Genomic DNA, 20,354 nt, shown 5'->3' with positions numbered 1-20,354 from the left:
TATCATGGAAATGTAATCGATTTGTTACATTACGGTAGTATGGTTCATTTGCATTCGACTGTTAGCAATAAAACGGTAATTTACAATAAACGTAAAATTCTTAATTTCGAGAACTATCGTCAAAGATAACGTGTGAAATCTCGAATAAACTACAGAAGTTGCACTGGAACGAGAAACTTGCTCAATAATAGGCAGGAACGAGACTAATATTGAAAAGTGTTGGTAACACACACAACGAATACTGTAAGGGTCTCTCTTCACCAATTTCTCACAAACTATAACGTATAACGGTATCAAACAAAAAAAATATTTTTCACTAAGCTCGATTGTTTGAAAGCACAAACCTAAAACGTGTGACACTCAACGGCCGTCACTGTTTCCGAACCCTCGACACAGGAGTAAAACATACAAAATACACTAGCAAACACCCCCCACTACGACAAACATTTGCATGATCAATGCAAATGTATGTCATGTACGGGATCGAACCCGCAATCGTCAACGCAACAGCCGCAAGCCAGAGTTGTAACCATTGAGCCAATGCGTCGTCGATAAAATATAAAGACGCACACCTGCATTCAATATTATTCACTATTTCACGACTTTTTCTAAACACATATAGACGAAATACAAACTCAAGCTTACGTATTATACACGGAGCGCGTACATCGTACACAGAATAGCTGTTCCACGAAAGCGTTATACTTGTATATTTACATTTGTGTGAAAAGCCTAGAGCTTCCTTTCTACTGACACGTTCCATAGAAAGCTTAGTGTAGCTAGTTTTCTGTGAATTATTGTTATTAGCGCGTTACGAGCTTGCTTTATAAATAAATACTACCGTCTGGACTTGACTTTGCGTGGGTTAAAAACGTTTCTGTTTTGACACCGCTCTGGTGTAGTGGCGTGTGCCGCGGGCTCCTAAACACCGTCGGTTGGGGGTTAGATGGGAATCTATATTTAGGGGTTGTACATTTGTTTTTGTATTATACAAATATTTCTTTCCTCTCTGAGTGTATCTCTCCCCACTGTGCCTCGGAGAGAACGTTAAGCAGTCAGTCATGTCGTCGTTATAAACACCTAATAGCGATCGTTACTCATAGCGGGGAAGAAATATATCTGCGAAACTGCAGTGGAGCAGCGTTGTGAATGAAGCTCCAACCCGTGCAGCAGAGGAATGCTACAGGCTAAATTAACCATTTAATACAAATATTTGCCATATGCGGGAGAGACCACGACCACTAAGCTCATCGCCCAGTTTCTGTAACCATATCGTCGATGCGTCGTTATTTAAAAACTGTGTGCCCTAATTAATTAAAGCCTATAAACCCACACCACGCCTATAGCTTTCTAATGGGCTATCCAACACAAAAAGAATTTTTCAATTCGAACGGGTTTAAACAAACAAACAAGCTTTTAAGCTTTATAATATTAGTACAGATAAAATTTTGTCTATTTTTAATATAATTCTCAAAATACCTATTTTTCTTTAGAACAGCTTGAATTGTGTCTACATCAATAATACAAATAGTAAAAAAAAACTTTGAAATGTAAACATACCGTTTCTAGGTACAAAGTCACATCTCTTTAAAATAAACTAAATAAACTTGACCCCTAAAAAAATCTCTATAAAACAAACGTTTATATAAATTACGATAGTGTCGATGTGGAGTTTAAGTTCGTGTGTTGAAGCTAGGCTTGTCTCGATCGATCTATTAAATATGGGTGACGGGGATGGACGGTGTCACAATGAATGCAGATCGTGACTACGCTGTGTCAAGGTTTCTTCGATATATTCACGATAGATTTAAAACGAGACTATAAAACTTTATAAAAATTTATACATCATATTGCAATAAAAAAATATTTACGAGGCAATTGAGCTAATTGACTAATTTCAATTGAAATAAAAAATATATATTTATTTAAGACATACAATATATAAAAAATTTAAAAATTGTGTTATTTAAATTCACACGTCACTTATAATAAATTATTAATGTAAAGTAAAAACATATAAAATTATTAAAATTTATACGACTTTTAAAGTTCATAATATAATTTAGAAATTTACAAAAGATTTCTAGATTATTAGAATCATCTTAGTTTACGATGCCATGTTAGTTAAAGAAAATGATTGTATTTTTTATTTAAATAAAAGAATAATTTGATATAAATGTTGTTCAAATTTAGAAACTTTTCATTAAACAATAATCACACAATGATCAAATTAAATTGAACTTTTCCCGTTATATTTTAGATAATATTTAGTATCTATATGAAATTATTGACCACCTTCAACCACCAACTTAACTCGTAACCAAAAATAATATAATTTCGAAACATTTACAATAACCAATTACGAGATATTACAAGAACTCGAGTTACCTATTGAGATATGATTGTAAACTACAATTATAATAGGTACTTGATAATATTAAAATATTTCAATGAATTCTAGTCACTTCGAAGTCTCGTCGAACCACGGCCCGACCGCAGCACGACGTCGTGCGGTCGCTCTCGTATTACGATAAAGACCAGGAACATTGTTACAATGTCTTAATTATCCAATGGATTACCTCAAATTCGACATTCTAACTACTCCACAACAGTCGTAACAAAAATTTTTGATTTGTGTATTTGTATTAAAATATCAATATTTACGGTGTAAAGGTTACTGTTAGTTTCGAGTAGTAATGCGACGGTGTATAGCTCATAAACACCCAACCCCACAAAATACATTTCGATATACTATTATATATTTTTTAAATATTTATTTAATTCAAATATTTGGTAAATAGCAAAAAGAATTTGTAACGAAAATAACTACATTAGTAAAAACCTTTCGAAATAAAAAATAAATAAAACAAACTTTATAGCATCTAAACAAACAAACTCACGAATTTTTCAGCTGTAACAGTACCATTAACGTAATAACTACGACCGACGCTGATTATAATAATGACAGCTATGCGCGCGACTTCGTCCGCGTGGAATTTAACAAAAAAAGTTATGTTTCAGTTCGCAGAGCTATAAAATACATACATTTCTAAAATAAAAGTAGCCTAAGTTAATCCTTATTACATTAGCTATCAGCCAGTGAAAGTCCCGTCAAAATCGGTCTAGCCGTTTCAGAGATTAGCCGGAACAAACAGATAGACTGACAGACAGACAAAAATTTTAAAAATTACATTTTGGTATATGTACCGTGTATACATCCATATGCATTTCATAAAAATCAGTTATTTTAATATTAGAAACAAACACTCCAATTTTGTTTATTTCTATAGATGTGAAGATAATCAAACTCAGATTTCCCTCTAACCCATTACAATGGAATAAGTATATTAGAAACATTACAAATGATATAAGCTGGCAAAGTGAAAACATCGAGTATAATTAAGAGAAATCATTAATAACTCCGATCGGTAGGGCTGCCCATCACGCTGTCAACAAGGAATCAGAGAAAGCTACCAGAAGTATATATGTAATTTGATATTTTTAAACCTTACTACAAGAACTTAAAGATGCGTATTGCTTGACTTTCTCAATTACAATTTACGAGAATAGGAGACTATTATAATAAGTTTTTGGGGACTGAGTCGCCCTCGTCCGTAGGTGTATACCCCGTTGCGAAACCCTACACGTGGTCCCCGGGTGGTGCTAATCAGGTGACATACTGGTGGTAAGCTCTGGCCGACGGCTCGCGACCACCCACTGAACAAAGTCGTACCGTCAAGCGGTTTCGTGTTTCGGTACTTTGATCAGTGTAGCCGACTCAGAAGTTGGGTCGAAATAGTTGTTCCGCGCGAATTGACCGGACTGACTTGCACTGGTGCCGCTGCGCTGTGGTGATTGGAATTGGAGGGTAGCGGGATCCGAGGCACGGTGCACCGCTGGCCGACCGCAGGTAGTTGGGGGCCCAATTAATGTGCTAGCCACACACGAAAGGCTGCCCCGCCAACTGTCGAAAAATCCCGGGATGCGCCATCGTGCCGGTTGGCGACCGGACGAGAGGGCCCGGTGGACATCTTCGGGGGGGCTCGGGCGTCCCCGCAGTCTCCAGTCCAATCCCCTTTCCGGCGCGGTGATCCGGTGGTAGTCTGGGGGTTAGTTGCGTGGAGCCTCATTTCACTGCCTTCTTCTCGCCTTCCTTCACTCGTTATATATGACTAAGAGGTACAAAAACAAGGCAGCACAGCGGTTGCACTCCCTCTCATTATCAGTGCACCTCTCCAACATTCGAGGTTTGCACTCCAATCTCGTTGCAGTCCACCACCATCTCGAGACTGAGAAACCGGCCCTATTGTTCCTCTCGGAGACGCAGATCGGCAGTCCGTCTGACACGGCATACTTATGTTACCCGGGATATACCTTGGAGCATAATTTTAAGCCACGCGCGGGCGTTTGCTTATATACCCGCGACGACATATGCTGCCGGCGTCTCCGTAATCTTGAAGACCCCAACTTCTCCAACTTATGGGTTTTGGTGGATACAGGAGTGGCGAAAATTCTTTACGTCTGTGTTTACCGTTCACACAGCGGAGATGTGGAGACAACCAGGCTTATGCAACACCTTAGTGAGGCGACTGACGCGGCTCAGCAGCGGTATCCTACTGCTCAATTGGTAATGCTGGGAAACTTTAACGCCCACCACCAAGAGTGGCTATTCCCATACCAGCACACTGACCACGCTGGTAGAGAGATTCGCAACCTCGCTTCAACGCTCAATCTCACCCAGTTAGTCCGAGAAGCAACTAGGGTACCCGATGTTGACACGCATATTGCCAACTGTTTGGACCTACTGCTGACAACAGATCCGGACCGCTATTCGGTTTCGGTCTCATCGCCTTTAGGCAGCTCCGACCACTGTCTGGTGAAGTCTGTATCCTTTTATTCGCCGCCCTTTCCCTGCCCCAAAGGCACCCGGCGAATATGGCGATACAAGTCAGCAGATTGGGATGAGATGCGTTCTTTCTTTGCATCGTACCCGTGGCGGCAGATTTGCTTCTCCTCTGATGATCCTTCGTCATGTGCGAATGCTGTGGCTGATGTGCTGCGTCAGGGAATGGAGTATTACATTCCATTCACTGACGCTTCAGCCTCCGTGGCAGCTCGACCCTGGTTCAACTCTGACTGTTCTCGTGCTGAAGCAGAAAAGAACACTGCTTACCTGGCCTGGGTCGATGCTCGTAACCACAAGACAACAGACGTGAGCCAGAGGAAGAAAGCCTATAATAGAGCTGCCAAGTCCTGCAAGAAGGCTCTGCGGAGGGCTCGATTTGACCACATTGGCAGAATTGGGACTAGGCTTTCGCATACCCACCTGGTAGTAAGGCCTTTTGGTCCCTGGCTAAGTCGGTTGAGTCGAACTTCTGTCGCCCCTCACTACCTCCACTGCTAAAACCCGATGGGTCACTAGCCCACACCGCAGAGGAGAAGGCAAACCTATTTGCAAATCTCTTTGCGGAATCCTCATGTTTAGACTCAGGCAGCGCCACACCTCCAATTTCTTCGATTCGATGCGAGACGTCTATGTCTGAAGTCCGAATTCGTCAAAAAGAGGTCCTTAAAACCTTGCGCAATCTGGACGTGAACAAAGCTAGTGGTCCTGACGGAATACCTGCCATAGTACTTAAAACTTAAAAACGCACCTGAGTTGTCTCCAATCCTGACACGTCTGTTTCGTCTCTCTCTAGCGACAGGACAAGTGCCGAAAGCCTGGAAGCAAGCTAACGTGCAGCCTGTGCCCAAAAGGGGCAGTCGAGCTGACCCTGTCAACTACAGACCTATTTCCATAACGTCCATACTCTGTAAGAGTATGGAACGTATACTGAATAATCGGCTCCTGGCACACCTTGAGGAGAACGATCTTCTTAGCGACCGACAGTTCGGTTTTCGCCGCAAGCGGTCCACGGGTGATCTTCTCGCGTATGCCACACACATTTGGAGTGAGGCTATCGAGAAACACGGGGAAGCCATAGCGGTCTCGCTCGACATCTCGAAGGCATTTGACAGGGTCTGGCACGATGGCCTTATTAGCAAACTTCCCTCATACGGCCTACCCGCTTCTCTCTGTGTTTGGATATCTGACTTCCTGAGGGATCGATCAATTCGCGTGGTTATAGACGGTTGCGAGTCCGATCGTTTGGTCATCAATGCCGGGGTCCCTCAGGGGTCTGTACTCTCGGCAACGCTATTCTTGCTGCACATCAACGACCTGCTCAAACCCGGGACCTTTGGGTATGCAGATGACAGCACCGTTGTCGAGCGTTACATATCCGACGCACGAGCGAGTGGGTCTGAGATCCAGTCGCTGAGGGAAGCCATGATTCAGCGTCTGAACTTGTCCCTTAAAGCCGTCTCTGATTGGGGTGATGCAAATCTGGTCAAGTTCAACGCCTCTAAGACCCAGGCGTGTCTCTTCTCGGCAAAACGGAGTCCTTTCCAACTGACTCCCTCTTTCCGAGGTGTGCCCGTGCCCATATCCGACCACCTGGAGCTTCTTGGCGTTACTCTAACATCCACCCTCAATTTTGGCTCGTACATAGAGGCAAAAGCTCAAACAGCTGCCAAAAAACTGGGCGTCCTCGCGAAGGTGAGACGGTACTTCACTCCGGAACAGCTTCTGAATTTATATCAAGCACAAGTTCGATCATGCATGGAGTACTGCTCTCATCTTTGGGATGGTTCAGCCAAGTACCAGCTGGAGCTTCTTGAATCAATTGAGAGACGAGCCAGGAGGCTCATCGGTGACGATGCACTGGTCGCCAAAAAGCTGCAAAGCTTACATCATCGGCGTAGGGTGGCCGGCCTGTCGGTTTTTTATCGGATACACTTCGGAGAGTGTGCGCAAGAACTCCATGACCTGATTCCTCCCTCCCCCTTCCATCATCGTACAACCAGACGCTCTGCGTTTCGTCACCCTTATATGGTTGACATTCCCCCTATACGCACTAAGCGATTCGCTAGTACATTCTTGATCCGTACGGCCAAAGAATGGAACTCTCTACCAGCGTCTGTGTTTCCTGAAAGCTATGACCTGGGGATCTTTAAGTCGCGAGTGAATAGGTTACTTCTAGGTAAGCGTGCTCCATCTTAGACCGCATTTTCACTTATCATCAGGTGAAATAGCGGTCAAACGCCAGCCTATCTATGTATAAAAAAAAAAAATAAATAAAAAAAATAAACTACTAATGTATATAAAACTTTATTAATTATTGAATAAGACAGGGTATTTAATTAAGTTGTTCTTTTCATTATTTACTAATTATTTACAAGACCATTTCATTTCATCATCATTTCATTTGTTTTTGACAGAAAATTTTAATCTTTACGTCGATAATCTTTAAAACTTCATCAAAAAGTAATTTTTATGCATAAGGAAATTCAGAGCTTAACTGCACCACTTAATGTCTGTTCACGCTCAAAAATAAGGAACCTTTTAAATGAAACTTTGGACCTAAAAAAGAATGTAATGATAAAAATAAGTAATAATTACCTAGTTAAATTAATCTACCTATACGAATAGAAATGAATCGATGAAATGTATGTACGCGGATAACTTTTAAACGACCCACGGCGCCAAATTGTAACGTACTTCTTTGATTTTGTGTTCTTTATTTTCAAGACAAGGTTTGTAGACAATTAAATTATAAAAAAATAGCTGTATCTCCGGATCAGCTAGTATGTAATAATTTTCATGCTATTTTTTTTTTTTTTTTCATTAAACAAAGTATGTGTAATAGTACTAATAATATTGACACGTTAATATTTACCTACATACGTTCAACGATAGAGTCAATATCACCGACCGCGACGGAAGTCATTACCATTTCGATCAGGTGCAAATAACTTATATTTACTGAAACGCCATATCGAATTAATATTTCCAATTTGTAATTCGATTACAAATTGCTCTACGAATGTATATTTAACATTTAAAGTATTTATCTAGTTATTGTACAAAACGATACAAGAAGTATAGAACGTAAAATTTATATTACACTAACTGACCCAGTCGGCTTTCTATCGAATACATTGTAAACACATATCGAATATATCTATTTCTTAAAAAAAATATACTATTCTTGTTCTGACAATAACGTATACAACAAAAAGACATAGGTACGATTTGATGCATTAGTTTGCAAGTTCCGCGCGCTCATACATTTCGGCTCTTCATTTTTATTTCTATCAATCAATGGAGTGTACAGATCTATACTACGTAATAAATATAACAATACGTAAGATAATAGGAACATATTTGAAATCAGAGAAGATAGAAATAGTCGTTTTAAAAGCGAAATTAACCAATATTGAAATTATTACTAGGTTAAAAAAATTAGTGAGTTTAAATTATTATTTCTCTTTTAGGCGAAATTTAATATAGGGATATCTAAGAATCGCGTATTTTATCACGTGTAAAGAACATGGTTTAATAATCTAATAGTATAAACATTTTATTTCATAGATATTTTAATCATCACTCCAACAATTCACAATAAACAAAAAAATAAACAAAATATAATAATAGAGAAAGCGCAATGGATTATCTTTATCGTTTTCCTTGACGCGCATAAACTTAGCGGGATGGAAAGAAATAGATTGCATCGCTCATCACCTATACTAATCCTCGTGCATTTCAATCTACTTTATCAAGCCGTACGACTAATCAATCACAATCATGTCTAAGTGAAAGTGGCATGCGATGTTTATGTAACATCGATTCCATATCAACTACATAACCGTCATATCTCGTACATCGGAACCAAACTTCAAACTACTAATATACCTGTCAAAAACGTGCCACTTTCTTTTTATATAAACCACTTATAATCGACAGGGTAATTCAAATTGTTACTTAATAATTTTCATGTTGATTACTTGTCAAGCGTTGAATATTTTGGTCCAGTTAGATAACGCTTAAGATAAAAATGGCTGCTCGCTTTATATAGGTAATTGGAGATACGAACTTTGAACTTTGAAAATAGGTATATGTAAGGGCCAAGACGACCAAGAGTACGTAATACGTAATAATTTAACGTAATTCGAATCTAGGCTGATTAAATTCGAATCTTTCGACATCAAATATCATCTATTTTATAGTACAGATGCGAGAACAAACATTCATTCGAACATTTTTTTTTAATATAAGAGCTTCAAAAAGACCTCAACAGTTCACTTTCCACACATACATATCTCATCATATATGTAGGTACCTACAGACGTTCGTCTTTAATTTAAAAATAAAACAGTGATTATAATTAATGTTTAAACTTCTATATGAATTTATGTAACTAACAAAAGTAAAAAAAAAAATACATACGTTCTGGAAAGAAGATATGAGACGTGAGATTTACAAACATAACTAAAACACGACAAGCCAGCGCTTTACCTATTAGACTATTTCAATCGTTACTAGAATGTCGATAACTTCTATTATAACTGCGTAGGAAACTTTAAGGGCATAACTTAGAATATAGAATACCTTAAAGGAGTACTACATCTACACAAAGTCTCATCCCTCAGTCAGCTCCCACTTCGTGCCCTCCTCTTAATTAATATTGGAATAGCTATCATTTACGCTGATGAAAAATCATAGTTTCAATAAAAGAAAAATGATTGATAACAAAAGATAGATAATAAAGAATTACACTATGAACTGGTTCTATAAAATATCTTCTAAAAAGTAGATCAACGATTACGCTGCTTGTATATTGTGTAAATAAAACAATATCTCAAAAGAAAATAAAATACTAGAAAATACGAGAAGCGAATAATCAGATAATGGTATTATTCAACAAAACTAATATAAGTTATTTTTATAAACTTGCTAACGCGACATAAAGAATCTTTTTTGAAGAACATAATAAAAGTTAAAATATCACATTAGGGGTTGTAATATACGTTCGTTGTATTACACAAAATACGTTCGCAAATAAGGAGAAGTTGCTTAGTTAACTACATATGATAAGGGGACGATTTTTTTAATACACTTTCTAAATATCACGGAATCATTCATGGGGGGAGAGCCCAGCTTTATGCTTTAATATGTAATATGCTTTGCCAGCTTTATGATGTAATATTTATGCTTTGTGACAAACACGAATCATCTTCGTATAGTAAAATTAAAACTTAAAACTGTACGTAACTTTAAATAAAGTTTACTTTTTTCAATTTCACGTATGTGTATGGTGTACCTGCCAATTGGTACATGAAAAGCTCACGGACAATATGGGAAGGGTATAAGTATACTCATATTAATGTATTAAAACATACTAAGACTTTAAACTCTAATACAAATAAGATAAATAACAAAATAAATTAAAAAGCCTTAGCTCCTTTTCATTTAAATTTTACCTATTAGTGTCCAATAACAAACTGTAGTCTAGTCAATTACTTGTAACAACTATTTTTTTGTGGCTAAACTTAAAGAAACACATTACATTGCGTATTAATTTTATTTAAACGGGACTCACCCTAATTGTCATTTTGGCGACTCATCCAACAAAATATCGTGAGCTTCAAAATGACATTCAAGGTGCGTCCCATACAAGTGTTAATAGTGACCATTAAGGTATATAAATATTAAAAAAAACACCTAAACGAAAGCTTAATTGAATATAAATAGTAACGCTCGACAGGGCCTTCCTCTCATAAAGACGACATTTTCAACTGTCCCGACGATCAGTTTCACTCGGTTCCCGTCGCAATGGAAAGTCACCAGTGGTCGCCCAACTAGACTTCTAGCGATTTAATTTATTTGGCGCCACAGCTAAACCTGGGCCGGTTTCCCTTCGAGTAAAATTTCATTATCAGCCACTCTTTACTTTACGTTTTTATCAACAAGAGCTCCCGTATAACGTATTAAGTAATATTTATTTAGTTTCGTAATCGCCATGCTTTACGTAATTACGTAAGTACAAATTTCTCTATATCTTCACTAATGTTGTTTGTAAGGTGGAAAGAATTTTGACCGATTTGAGCAGCATGAGCTGTAAAAGGTGACAGATAAAATTCTGATAGAAAAATTCTACTCCTTCATAGAAGAAGACATGTCAATCCAGTAGCCTATTTTTCTCTTTAGACTAGACCTAGACTGGAAACTTATAACCATTATTTTTGGACATCATTAAGCGTGTACAAACCACCTTTATATAACGAAATAAATAATTTCATCAAAGTCTAAATGACTTATAATATTTGCCCCATACAATTTTTCTATCAGCTGTCCAGCCTGTCCTATACCCAAAGATTGTCTGGAAGAATGGCCTCTTTTAACGATAAGACCGCCTGATCCTTGATCTTCCTCCAATTGTACTATTTTTCTTTGTATCTTTTAATGGTGTGCATAAAGAATATTATTATTATATTTGTAACAGGATAATATCAGCAGACAATTAAATACAAATAAAACGATCTCAATAAAACCACTAAGCAAATGACTTAATATCGACCCACTTGAAAGTAATTAACGTATAAATCGTACATTTAACGAGCTGTTAACGTATTTATCGAAAACAATTTCTTTATAAAACAAGTTTTCACTTATCGTTTACCGGTAAACGTTATATATACACCGGAAGTTCTGTACGAAATTATTTGTTATGATACGAGTTGTTTTTGTTAGTTCGAAAAGAATTTTTGTAATTTGTAACGATTATTCAAATATATAACCTGAAACTAGTTTTATGCTATTTGTGTCATGTTACGCAATCTGTTTGAATTGACGTTCGAGGCAAAAATAATTATTTAAAAAGCGATAGCTCTAAAATTGAAAATCTACTTTTTTGAACCTCTCCGTGAGCTTGAAACTGCATACTGTATCTTATTTTTATTTATTTGGTTTACAATTTAATTAAATGTGATACGTAAAAATTACAATATAAAACAAAATATACGGATGATAAAGTGTATCCTTTTTAAATACAGTGAATACATCACGTGTACATATATGTTTAAAAGTGTAACCGAATTCATTAATTAATATTATATATTCCAAAAAAAAATTATCTATGAAGTATAATTAGCGAAGTTTTATAAAAATAAGCTTTTTTGACTAATATTTTACTAATCTAAACAACAACGCAAACTGTTATTTCTATTAAGCCTTGAATATTTTAATAAAAATATACATTTTACAATATGGTCCAACTGTGGAATTTAGTAAAACTGGTCACGTTTAGATATTTTGTCCTTGCTTTAATGGATAATAGTTATCTAATTTTCAACTATCGGTTGTACAGAATTAAATTAACATTTTTGATTTTTAAACGACGACCGTCGACTAACAATCACTTTCAGAATTCGTTCTGTAGAGATAAAATACTGACATAAATGTAATTGCATAAACTGCGTAAGAATATTATCAGACGTTTCTAGAATGTATGCAAAATATAAAATAAAGGATTACTAAGATCGAGAAAAAATATCGTTCCTTACATTACTGCGCCGAACGTCAAATTTAGCAGTTTAGAACATACTAAGGATATGTTATACGTTTCCACAAAAAACTCCCAAATCTCTCTTCCTATGTTACAAGAAATTAACTACATTTTCGAGATGGGGACCAATTAAAAATTACTATTAATTTTTTTAATGGCATAACATATTAAATATTACCGCATATTCTTTCTTTAATTGGGTTGCTATTAGCACAAGAATTGTAATAGCTTTGAAAAACTCTTACCAAATGGCTTCGAATCTTTCTACTAAAATAAATATTAATTTTTATACAAGGGTGGCAGATCTTATTGTCGGTGCAATGTTCATATAACTGGTATACATTCAGATATATGTATTATTATCGTACACTACATAGACCCTGGTAATAGCCGGAATGAATAATACCACGCAGAAAGAGAATGACTTCTACACAATATACTAGTCTACTATCATTGAAGAAAAATCGCGACTCATCGCTGTCACTTAGCTTAGCTAAGATGGCTAAGTTTAGCCACGCCTCTTGAACTCGAGTAAATTAAAACGCCTGTCTGAAGGGCTTACATTTGAACACTGCGTCACTATTTTCTTAACGGTGTTATATGTTTCTTAATGGACTACAGTTAAACTACGAATTTTATTTTAAACCACAGGGAATAATGCATCATAATAAAGCAGATTACAATTGGCTAAGCTATCCGTTATAATTTATACTTCTGTGAGATTTGTATATGATCGGCGGTAAATTAATATACAGTAAAATGACGGTTTACATTTATGGCAATTTAATTGTTAACAAAATGAAGATATAATTTTCGACATTTATCATACAAATGGCAATTGGAATGAAAATGTCAACATCGTGAATTTCATATTAGTATCTGTATAAATGAATAAGAACTCCATTCAAATTTTATATGGCAACGATATCATTAATAACTCCATTCGGGTACGCTGTCACTAGCGCTGTCTGTTTATTTGCAAATAGTAAATTTAGCATAATTTTAAGCAATGAACAAATAATTAAAGTGAATTACATTCTATGGATCTTATCGAACAACAAACCACTTGTTATTGACTTATAAGTCTTGAGAAAAAGTAAAGAAAAAACAATAAATAATGCATCTTCTTCATCATCATCATCACAGCAGCCTTACGCAGTCCACTACTGGACATAGGCCTCCACAAGTTCACGCCAAAAATGGCGTGAACTCAATATTCAGTAATAATTCAGTCATTCAGATATATATATTTTTTTAAGATTATACATTATTATTGTTGCTTATAAATTGATTTAATACATAAATCGTATCATATTATTCAATTATCTTTAAAAGTTATAAAATAAATAAAACTTTGAATACATTAATACATAAAAACGCTAGTAAAACAACGAATAAGAAAAAAAATAGAATATTTCGATTAAATGATTACACAAGGAATCGAACATACATAACAACATACAATATATACTATAATACTATGAAGAGAACAGGATATATCAAAAACAACCAGACCGATTTTAAAAATTCTTTTATTAGGACTGAATGATTCTGATTCTCTGACTGATTTCTTTCCTTTTTTTCTATATTATATTCTACGGGAGAAAACGTAACAGCCAAAGTAACGTTAGTATAATATAAACGAAGATCTTAAATATATAATATACAAGTCGTGAAAGTACAATGCCAGTAGGTAAATACATACGTTTTCTTCAGTATATATTATTACCGCTTTCATTTATCAAGCTTTGATATCCTCATAATTACATACTAAATATAATAAAAAGTTTCTATTTGAAAATAATATTGTAACAAAGTAACTTAAATGTTTCACTTTACTAGTAAGTACTAGATTATATTAACTGAGTAAACTTTGTTAATGACGTTCTATTAGCGATTAAGGAAACGCAAATAAAGCACAACAGGACGTAGGAAGCATTCGCGTAGACGTGTACACACAAAAAATAAATTTAAATAACATCAATTTTTATACTGTTCTATTTTGTAATTTAGATTAACCTTCTGAAACAAAATATAAAAACAAAATAAAACCAGCATTATCTAGAGATTCATGTACAAACAAAACTCAGTCCAATTCCACCTGACGTAAGTTACAGAAATCAAGAAAAAAAAATTGATAATTTAGTTACTTTGGTCAATATACCTATATCAGTACTTTAAGGTCCATTAGTTATTGTTATAATGATAACTAATTACCTACGTCATAGCGGTATACACAACATTCATACTTCACATCATCACATTCCGACTAATACTTAATACTTACATACTAATAACTGTCACTAGAACATCTGTTAAATTTTTTTACAATTCAATATTAAACGTACGTACAAAATTCCATAGTAACGTAATTACGTTATTATATTCTATATTATTCACTTAGTAGTTGGTATTAAGGTAAATACTAAGTGGTCTGGACGTTTCTGTTAGTGTATAAGAAGACGACGGTTTTTACTTGCTCTGCTTTGATAAGTCGTATCGTAAACCTTTATAGCCTAATGTTACCTGTCCTTTTTTTCTACATAGGAATAAACTACATGTTTGTACTTGAAGTCCGTTTAAGATTTTAAAATTGTATCCTATAACGAATAAATTACTGAATAAAAATATTGTAACAACCTCACTATACTTTTTAGCTGAGTCCCTGTGTGAATAAGGTGACTAGAGCTCTAGGAGGTTAAGGTCAGCAATGCGCTGCGATGCTTCTATTGTTGTAGGCGTCTATAAGCTACGGTAATCGCTTACAATCATACACATACAAGCCGTACGCTTGCTTGCCGATTTGTATAAAAAAAACTTAGTCACTGTATGCGTATGGTAGATCTAGAGCTCTAGAGCATTAGTACTAGTACTCACCACCAATTCGGCGAATTTCGCGTCGAGCTCATCTTGTGGCGGCATGGGATGCGTGGGGGTGACCGCCTGCAGCGCCAGACCGCCCTCACCGCCCACCACGCAGTACGTGATCTCGGGGGGCTCGTCATTCTGTAACAATCAATTAAATATTATATTTCAAGTCTATCTCTCTCTCTTGTATTAATTCATGACATAAATATAGTTTTTATTTGTAAAATGACGATTCATAGTGCTTTTGAATCTTACTTGAATAAAGTATTTATTTTAATTTGACTAATAAACTATCTCTCGTACTTAAGGTGTTGATAGATTTTATCAAATAGACATCTCTTTTATTTCAACTACTAAACTACTGCGCTTACAAATATAGGATAGATAAATGTCGAAACACAAAAATATTTCATAAGCTTTTGTCTATTGGATAACTTTATATATCAGACATCTCATCAATTACCGCCGCTCGATAATTTCGCTGTTACGAAATTGAGGTATCATAACTTAAATTGTGTATCATAATTACAAATTGATTTAAAAACCGCTTATTGTATTGGACGGGCTACCTTAAACGGTTCGTCAGTGGAGGAAGCAGACGGACACACGGAAAGAAACAACACATCAATTACATCAGTCAGATAAGGAAGTGGTTACTCAGGTTCACAAGTGTTGCATGTTTTTGGCGGTCCTTTAAACTTTATTTTTATTTTCGGCATATTTTTATTGTTATATGCATTACAATACATCTTTATTTTGTTTCACATCCTGAACATATGTTAATGTAACTTAATTTATAAAAACCCCCGGTATTCATTAAAGAAAAATAAAGAGCGAAAAATGCACTTTTAAATTTCAATAAAACAAATCGTCTAAATTTTTATACTTACTAGGTCAGACGTAAATTATAAAATCTCTTTACATTTAAATGAACCTGAATAAATAAAATACTAGTTTAAAAAATACAGAAGTAAATTTTAACCTATTCTTTGAATTTCATGTTTCAACATTTCACACAAACAAGAACACTGGAGATTTTTCTAGAAACAACTAGAACGCGTGAGTACTATATCATTTAATAATTACAAAACCATACAAGTAATGAATCTCTCTCTCTCTTTCTCTCTCTCTCTCTTTCTCTCTCTCTTCTGCTATAGCGGTCCACTTCTGGGCGTAGTCCTCCCCAAGTAGTTTGAAATGATAACTAGGTTCAAAAATATATAATACGTACACAGACGTACAGAAACAAAATATGACAATATAATATAAACTTAATATATTAATTTTAATTAAAAATTTTCGAACAAATCTCATCACATCAAAACAAAGACACGAGCAAAATCTGATACTTAATTTTAGCTCATTACTGTATGATAGTTTTCAAATAAAAACAGTGCACCGATGCATTCGTTCTTACATCTTGGGGTAGTGAGTCAGAGGACGACATGATTCATGGCGGCGCCTCCAGACCATTTCATCTCGACCGTATGACATGCTCGCAAATTCATTGACGACGTTAGGGTTGATGATATAAAACTATACTACGCTGAATACAGCCGGCTATTATTTTTCTCGCATATTACGCGACTTATTTATCAGTTTTAATAAATTCTTCTTTTCATTGAAGATTTTACTTAAAATAATAGTAAAATTAATTATATTTGCCTATTTGTTCTTATGTATTTAAGAATACTATGCAGTACCTGTGTGTACATACTGATGCTCTTCTAGTATCCTTATATTGCGCAACCAGTTTTTATAATTATTTATATGCAACATCAAAAAGTAAAATGAATTACATACGCGTTCTATAAATAATACAAATAGTCAGTATAGTCTGGTCAACAAGTTCATAACCGTGTTAAATCGAGATAAAGTTCCTAAAAAGCTATTGACGTCTAGAAAAATGGGCTATGGTTATAATGTCTTTAGGAGCTTTACACTATATTTACTTTATTTTGAAAAACCATTTAATATATGTGTAGATTTATCTCTAATAATATAAAACAAAAAATGATGATATAAATAATATATTCGAATTGAAAATTAAATTACTACAGACATATAATCCGACAAAGACACGGTAATATTTCCTTGTGAGATAACAAACTTCAAACGTGTACTTAAAGACATATGTAATAATAATTAGGGTAAATCTGATAATTTGGACAGATGTTCCTGAGATAATAGTTATATTTAGATTCCAATTGAACTAAGGCTTTCTCCTAAAAACTCCTGGATGAAGCATTATCCGTTTGTCTTTTTTTTTTATATCGCAGGGGCCGCCATTTATGGGTGATATACAGGACGCCCAGGTAGGCAGTCCTAGACCGTATGTCGGCTTCAATACTTGGGGGTGCACTACCGACCAAACCCCTGCGGGAGCCTTCAGCCGCTTTAATTGGAGGGTCCCGGATCTGCAGGCAACAGGATCCTTCCAGCGACCGGCTGGCCTCGGCAAAAAGGCCAGACTTCTCCTCCATGGGGACTGTCCGGCTCACCTCTGAACAATCCCGACGACGCCAAGTCTAGCAGGACCGGGTTCCCATCCCGGCCCGACACGAGCACAGGGACGTTACTGGAGGTGCATTAAGTAGCGCCTCCTACGCACCCCCGTTCGTCGCCTGCGGACGGAGGCCTCGTCGGTGGCCTCCTCTCTCATCCGCTCGTCGTTCTCCTTCTGGAACATTACTGTCTCGCAGAAGGAGACCATCGCCGTCCAGGACTCGTCGTCGCCGAGCATCGTCGTCGCCGAGCATTGCTCGGCAGTGACAAGTCTCCTCCGAGGACTGTCTTCAGATCGCGACGCAGCGCCGCTCATCTCGGGCACACCTCGAGAGTGTGCTGGGCAGATTCCACCGCCGCGCTACAATCGTGACATCCAGTCATCGGCTCCTTTTGGGCCGTCCGACACAAGTATTCACCAAAGCAGCCGTGCCCGGTGAGAACTTGCGTCAGACGGAAGGTGAGGAGCTTGCGCTTACGGCGCATCCACCGCTCAAGGACCGGGCGCAACGCAGCCGTTACGCGAGTGCCATACGGCTGCTCCGCCAGGTCCTCCCCCCACCTCCGCATTAATGATTATCCGTTACTCTACGCCATTACGTATTAACAATCACATCATTCTAATAACCAAATCCAATAAACACATCTCTTCTCGGAGTCTTGTAATCACGTCTCTAGCTATATTTTACTTCACAGTAGAATAAGAGACATATTTTGAGTGCTAAACAAATATGTGGTAACAAATGTATTAACAAATAATTTTCTAACTATAATATCATTAATGTATCGTTGAACGTTTTTCAAAAGAGAAGAGAAACAAGAAAAAGAACAATTATTAAATAATATATTTTAAGTACACTTCACGTTCTATTTACAAATAAAATGCACCCGCATAAAATCAAGACCAGTACCTTAAACCCAACAATTATTTATTTTTATTTGACTAACTAGCTGACCCGGTGAACTTCGTATCGCCTAACACAAACTTTATCGTATGGTATTAAAGTTCAAATTGACTTTTAAGTATTATCACAAATCTTTTGTATGGGAGTATAGAAAAGTGTTGTTTTTAGACTTTTTCAGGAAATTTAATTTTTTTTTTTTTAGATTTTTCTCTCCGTAAGAACCATCCTCGTACTTCAAGGAATATTTTAAAAAAAGAATTAGCGAATCGGTCCAACCGTTCTCGAGTTTAGCGCTTAGCAACACATTCAGCGACTCATTTTTATATTATAGATAAACAATACATACTCAAGTTTAAATGACTGAATTACAATAAAAATTATTAAATTCAATTTCAACAGAGGTCTACTCTGGCGCTTAATTAAGACTAATTAAAATTTGCATAAGACAAACTACTATTCGACAAAAAAAATAAGAAACAAAGCGCGTAGACTCGATAAAAACGCTCGATTTAAATGCAAACATTAACAATAACGGCAAATATTTGAATTAGGAACAATGGAATATTTTATTAATGTTTAACAAAAGATTATAAGTTTAAAACTAAATAGTGTTTTCAACAACTATCAACGAACGTGTGTTTATATTGTAAACATTGACTTGATTTATTTATTTAATGGTACGAAAATATGTCAATATTTCTATTGTTACGCTTAGGTCATATGGTTTTGTTTATTAAATATTCATATTATATACAAAAAAAAAACTAAGAAAAATATAAAAATTTTAATATATTCCACTTGACAAATATACCATTAGTCAATTAATTTAAAATATTTTTAGGACTTATCTGAGAGCACTATTCTTGCAACTTGTCGAGCAACCGTTCGAGATACGTTGCTGTTGAGAGAAAATACAAAACGTAACGAAATAAACACTGAACTGTCATACAAAAATTTTAAAATTTATATTTCGTAAGGACGTTATTACACGATATTATTATTATTATTAAAAATTCATAACGCATCTTAATATAAAACTTTAATATATATTTACTTAAATTCAATGTTTTTGTTGTAGGTTTGATTACAATGACGCAGAAGACACACAGATATTAACACAACAAAAATTTCAACATTAAATATCAAATAATTTAAACCAAAAAAATGTAAAATCTGCATTGTTTAGAGGTTGTTTCAATTTTCAAGATAAAATATACTTAATAAATACATCTGACTTAAAAATATGCGAAACAAATTAATCAATGCAAATATTGTATCAACCCTGATCTTTAAAACATACAAGGCGTAGTATTTTCGTCGATGACTTCACCGAGGATGTCCCGAGAGTATTTAAATGATATACACATATACTAGCTGACACGGCAAACCATACAAAAAAAATTTAGATTATTTCTAGTGTTTGATGCCAAATCAAAAAAATATATATATATATATTAAATGAATATTGGCAAAAAAAGTTTTGGATGGGATATCCTGGCGATATGGAATACACTTTACAACCTATGATCATACCTATTAATACACGAAGAAATTCATAAAAATCAGACAAGCCGTTTCGGAGGAGTGGCGGTCGCACGAGATTTTTATAAACATAATTGCAGACCTAGCG

The 20,354-nt window shown here is 35.6% G+C and overlaps 1 protein-coding gene across 1 annotated transcript in view; it reads right to left on the bottom strand.

Annotated features, from left to right (window-relative positions):
• Window positions 1–15,383, bottom strand: part of LOC123661120 (disheveled-associated activator of morphogenesis 1) — a 35,209-nt gene extending 19,826 nt beyond the window's left edge. The window contains exon 1 of the mRNA XM_045596115.1: window positions 15,324–15,383. Within this exon, the coding sequence (XP_045452071.1) occupies window positions 15,324–15,368 (45 nt within the window). The 5' untranslated portion in view covers window positions 15,369–15,383. The remainder of the gene's footprint in view (window positions 1–15,323) is intronic.
• Window positions 15,384–20,354: the final 4,971 nt, after the last annotated feature.

The sequence above is a fragment of the Melitaea cinxia genome, chromosome 16 (genome assembly GCF_905220565.1).
Source record: "Melitaea cinxia chromosome 16, ilMelCinx1.1, whole genome shotgun sequence".
Taxonomy (NCBI): Eukaryota; Metazoa; Arthropoda; class Insecta; order Lepidoptera; family Nymphalidae; genus Melitaea; species Melitaea cinxia.
This window is presented reverse-complemented; position numbering and strand designations above follow the sequence as displayed.